Source organism: Callorhinchus milii, unplaced genomic scaffold, assembly GCF_018977255.1.
Source record: "Callorhinchus milii isolate IMCB2004 unplaced genomic scaffold, IMCB_Cmil_1.0 Scaffold54, whole genome shotgun sequence".
NCBI classification, from domain to species: Eukaryota; Metazoa; Chordata; class Chondrichthyes; order Chimaeriformes; family Callorhinchidae; genus Callorhinchus; species Callorhinchus milii.
In genome coordinates, this window is record NW_024704795.1 from 49,619 (window position 1) to 54,204 (window position 4,586).

General features: G+C 53.0%; 2 protein-coding genes across 2 annotated transcripts in view; one reads left to right on the forward strand and one right to left on the reverse strand.

The window, feature by feature from the left end:
• Positions 1–1,491: 1,491 nt before the first annotated feature.
• The window catches only part of LOC121851537, a 6,049-nt gene continuing 2,954 nt past the window's right edge, over positions 1,492–4,586 (forward strand). Inside the window, exons 1-3 of the mRNA XM_042345477.1 lie at positions 1,492–1,924; positions 2,863–3,162; positions 3,650–4,005. Of these exons, the coding sequence (XP_042201411.1) occupies positions 1,520–1,924; positions 2,863–3,162; positions 3,650–4,005 (1,061 nt within the window). The 5' untranslated portion in view covers positions 1,492–1,519. The remainder of the gene's footprint in view (positions 1,925–2,862; positions 3,163–3,649; positions 4,006–4,586) is intronic.
• Positions 2,896–3,306, reverse strand: LOC121851546 (histone H2A-like). Its single transcript, XM_042345488.1, has one exon. The coding sequence runs from the start codon at positions 3,280–3,282 to the stop codon at positions 2,896–2,898; it is 387 nt and encodes a 128-aa protein (XP_042201422.1). The 5' UTR covers positions 3,283–3,306.

Sequence of the window (4,586 nt, forward strand, 5' to 3'; positions counted from 1 at the left end):
AACAGCAGTCGAATGACGGACACGCAGCTTCTGGCTGCTTTTATACAGGGCGCCCCGACCTGGCTGAGGAAGGCAGAGCAGAGCTGCCGAGGGGAGGAGACGGTCACAGTGACACACACACACAGACACACAACAGCTGCCGCAGCTCAGCTCCTCCCGCAGTTTCCCACAATTGCCAATTGTTCAAACAATTTCGCAAAAGCAAACCGGAAACCAAAAGAACCCCAATTCAAATGCCATGTGAACCTCTAAACCCCATGGTTTCCCATCAAGTAGTAATGTTAAAGCAGCTCTCCAGCTGGAATGTGCGCGGGAAATACCATTCAACCTCACTGACCAGAAGGAGTTACTGTTAACTGTTAATGTGGCTTCCCTCAAAATAAACGCAAATGCTCCTGAATTCCCAGCATGTTACAGGCACGGACATGGAATATTAGAGGTTGAAGGTATAAGATGAGGCTCAGAGTCTGTGTCACTGCCAGAGTTTAGCCAGAATCTCGAGCTCGGAAACTTCTCAGTTTTTTTCTATTTTTCGCCGAATGATCAACGCTGTGTTTTGCGATACCACCGCTGTTATTTCCCACTGTTGTAGCTATTGATGGGAAGGAGAATGTAGTGAAACTGGCAGGCTTTTTGAATTTTCTGTGAGGCAATTCACTTTACAGTGTGTTCTGTCAAACGCTTTGGGACGTCCTCCTAATGTGAAAATATCAAATGCAAGGATTATTATTATTATTATTATTATTACTAACCGTGGAGTACACAGACAGAACCAGTGAAATCCTTTCTCCTTTGTCCTATCTGTGAGAACACTGACACTGTGGCGAGCTCCTATCTCAGAGCCTCCTGTCACTCACTGCGCTGCCAAACAGTCACAAACTCGGGAGACTGCAGCACAGAACATGGACAGAGGAAAATCCGCAAACAGTCAAAGGATTGAGGGACCAAATTCTTCTTTCCTTTTATTGACGGGATTATTACCACCGGAAAAGCGATGCGCCAATCGACTAACAAGCGGGTGCCTAGTTACTGCTCGGTAAACAGAGGCGGGAAGGGTAAGGAAATTTTGCTAACATTTGGCCCCGTCCGGAAACCCTGGCCCAGGTCCTCGCGCTTGCGAGGGTGAGTGTGCCAACCGTCCCACTGCAGGATTCCTGAAGCTGTCGAACGTCTTCAGAATGTTTTCAGACAAACTCGGACACAGAGAAACCGTCAGCATTTCCGTAAATAGGCCTTATTTTTCTAAAAAACAAACAATGGGAGTCACAATGTTTTGATATCATTCTCACATCACTACTTATTTTCAATGTGATTCGTGAGGGTGATTCAGTCCCTGTCTGAAATGCTTGTTGAGAAGCTGGAGGTGGAGCTCGCAGCTCAGAGGCTGATCTCTCTTCCCTGTGTCAGTGACTCTCTCCTCCCCTGACTGCAGCCAATCGTTGCGCTGTGGCCTCTATAAGAGCCGCTGCTCACAGTGCACTCGCCATTCACAGCTCGTCTTGTTTGCGGGAGTCAGAAGATGGCGCGGACAAAGCAGACGGCGCGGAAATCCACCGGCGGCAAAGCTCCCCGCAAACAGTTGGCCACCAAAGCTGCTCGTAAGAGCGCTCCGGCCACGGGGGGCGTGAAGAAGCCGCATCGCTACCGTCCCGGCACCGTGGCTCTCCGGGAGATCCGCCGCTACCAGAAATCCACCGAGCTGCTGATCCGCAAACTGCCCTTCCAGCGCCTGGTGCGGGAAATCGCTCAGGATTTCAAGACGGACCTGCGCTTCCAGAGCTCTGCCGTCATGGCGCTTCAGGAGGCCAGCGAGGCTTACCTGGTGGGGCTGTTTGAGGACACCAACTTGTGCGCTATCCACGCCAAGCGGGTCACCATCATGCCCAAGGACATCCAGCTGGCCCGCCGCATCCGCGGGGAGCGCGCTTAGACCCTCCGTCTCCACACTGTGTAAGAACAAAGGCTCTTTTAAGAGCCACCAAATAGTCAAACGGAAAGAGCGGCCTCTCCAGCAAACTGTACACTTGACACTCCTCCTCAGCTTAACGCATCTACAGCCCAAACCACTGTTAAACCGAATGTACAGTAACGGCCGGTGCCGATACAGCGAGATCTGTCTTTCTGTGGATCGTGTCTTGAACCATCCACATGCGTTCATTGTGGGAGGAAAGCGCGTCGACGCTTCGGGTCCACGACCCTGCGTCAGCACGGACCCGAAACGTTGACTCGCTTTCCTTTCTCCATTGATGCTGCCCGACCTGCTGCTGTGCTTTGCTTTCAGATTTCCGGCACCGCAGTATTTTGCAGCGGTGTGTGGCTCACATGCATGCGGCATTATTGCAGCGTCTTCAACGCGACGCACAAAGAGGAACTCTGAACTGCACCCGGACTCCCCAAGTCATCCCAAAGCCCGCAATTATTATATCCGCCCATTCAACTTTATGTGGCGTAAGAGATATATAATAATAATAATAATCCTTGCATTTGATATAGCACTTTTCACGTCGGGAGGACGTCCCAAAGCACTTCACAGAACACACTGTAAAGTGAATTGACTGTATATTTGTGGGCGAACGCAGCAGCCAATTGCGCACAGCAATGTCCCACAAACAGTCGTAGATTGAAAATGACCAATTTAATTTTTGTTTTTGGTTCTTTGGAGGGGTCATTATTAGGCTCTGTGTGGAGTAAGGAAACTTGCCCAAGGTTTCGCCCTCTGCCTGGAATTGAACTCAGGTCTCTCACTTGCAAAGCGAGTGCTCTAACCACTGAGCTACAGGACTCCACATGGCTGGTGCGGGCCCTGTCTTTGCTGAAACGGCAAACGGCTCTTTCCTGGACCGTGTGGGTGGCTCTGAAAAGAGCCTTTGGTTGGATAGGAAAACCTCGGATGATTTACTTCTTCTGAGGATGGGAGGAGGTTTTCTTGGGCAGCAGCACAGCCTGGATATTGGGCAGCACGCCGCCCTGAGCGATAGTCACTCCCCCCAGCAGCTTGTTCAGCTCCTCGTCGTTGCGGACGGCCAGCTGCAGGTGCCGGGGGATGATCCTGGTCTTCTTGTTGTCGCGGGCGGCGTTGCCCGCCAGCTCCAGCACCTCAGCGGTCAGATACTCGAGCACCGCGGCCAGATAGACCGGGGCTCCGGCCCCCACGCGATCAGCGTAGTTGCCTTTACGGAGATGTCTGTGGACGCGGCCCACGGGGAACTGCAGTCCGGCCCGGGAGGAGCGGGACTTGGCCTTGGCTCGGGCTTTACCTCCGGTCTTCCCACGTCCTGACATTTTGACTAAGATTCCGACACCAACCAGAGCGGATTCTGTGCTTAAATAGGCTCCGAGCGTCAGGCCCTTCATTTCCTGCCCAATCAGATCTCCTCGCACTGCAGCCCCAGCCCCCTGTCTCTACGTCACATCGGGCTCTCAGCCAATCACAGCACAGAGGCTGGGAGGCTGGGGATTGGTTGCCAACCCCCGGGGTCCCATTGGGGAACCGATTATGCTAAAGAGGGATGAACGGACTGCTTTGCTGGGATTGGATGGCGATAATATATAAGTAGACGTTCAGCCACTGCCCGACACTGTGTCGGTGGTATCAAGAGAGCAGAATGGCTGGTGAGGGCAAAACCGATGCCAAAGCCGCTAAATCGAGGGCAAAGGAGCGCCCAAAAAAGGCAGCAAGAAAGCGATTCGCAAACCGCAGACTGCGGGCAAGAAGCGCAGGAGGTCGAGGAAGGAGAGTTACTCCATCTACGTGTACAAGGTGATGAAGCAGGTCCACCCGGACACCGGCATCTCCTCCAAGGCCATGAGCATCATGAACTCCTTTGTGAATGACATCTTCGAGCGCATCGCGTCCGAGGCTTCCCGCCTGGCGCAGTACAACAAGCGCTCGACCATCACCTCCAGGGAGATCCAGACCGCCGTGCGCCTGCTGCTGCCCGGGGAGCTGGCCAAGCACGCCGTGTCCGAGGGCACCAAGGCCGTCACCAAGTACACCAGCTCCAAGTGAGGGCTCACAGTCACTCCATCTACACACAAAGGCTCTTTTCAGAGCCACACACCACTTCTCCGACAGAGCTGTAGCAAAAGCGCCTTAAACTTGTGTGTGCACTGACGATATCCAGCGCCTTGGCTCGTCGTCCCGACCTGAAAAGCACTGTACCATGTAATCTGTAGCTCCACCGGTGCTCATTTCAGCTGCCCTCAGCGCCTAACCCTCTCTTGTCCTTCAATCCCAATGTCCTGAGGATGTCTTAAAGCAATGAGAGTAGTTGTGCGAGTACAAGATATCCCCATGTTTCATGTCAATTATTTTCGGAGGGTTGTGATTACTGGGGATAAACAACAACAACAAGATTCCATTTATAGAGTGCCTTTGACGTTGGGAGAAGGTCCCAAGGCGCTGTACAGTTCGCTTCGGACCCGAGCTCAGGGGAAATGGTCGGTTGAGGGGAGGGAAGTGAGGGAACGAGGAGGGGTGGCGAGTCGAGAGGGGAGCAGAAGGCACGATCAAATAGAAAGGTCTTGCGACCGGCCTTGAAGGGGGAAAGGGAGGAGCAAGGTGAAGGCCCTGGGAAATGGAGTTC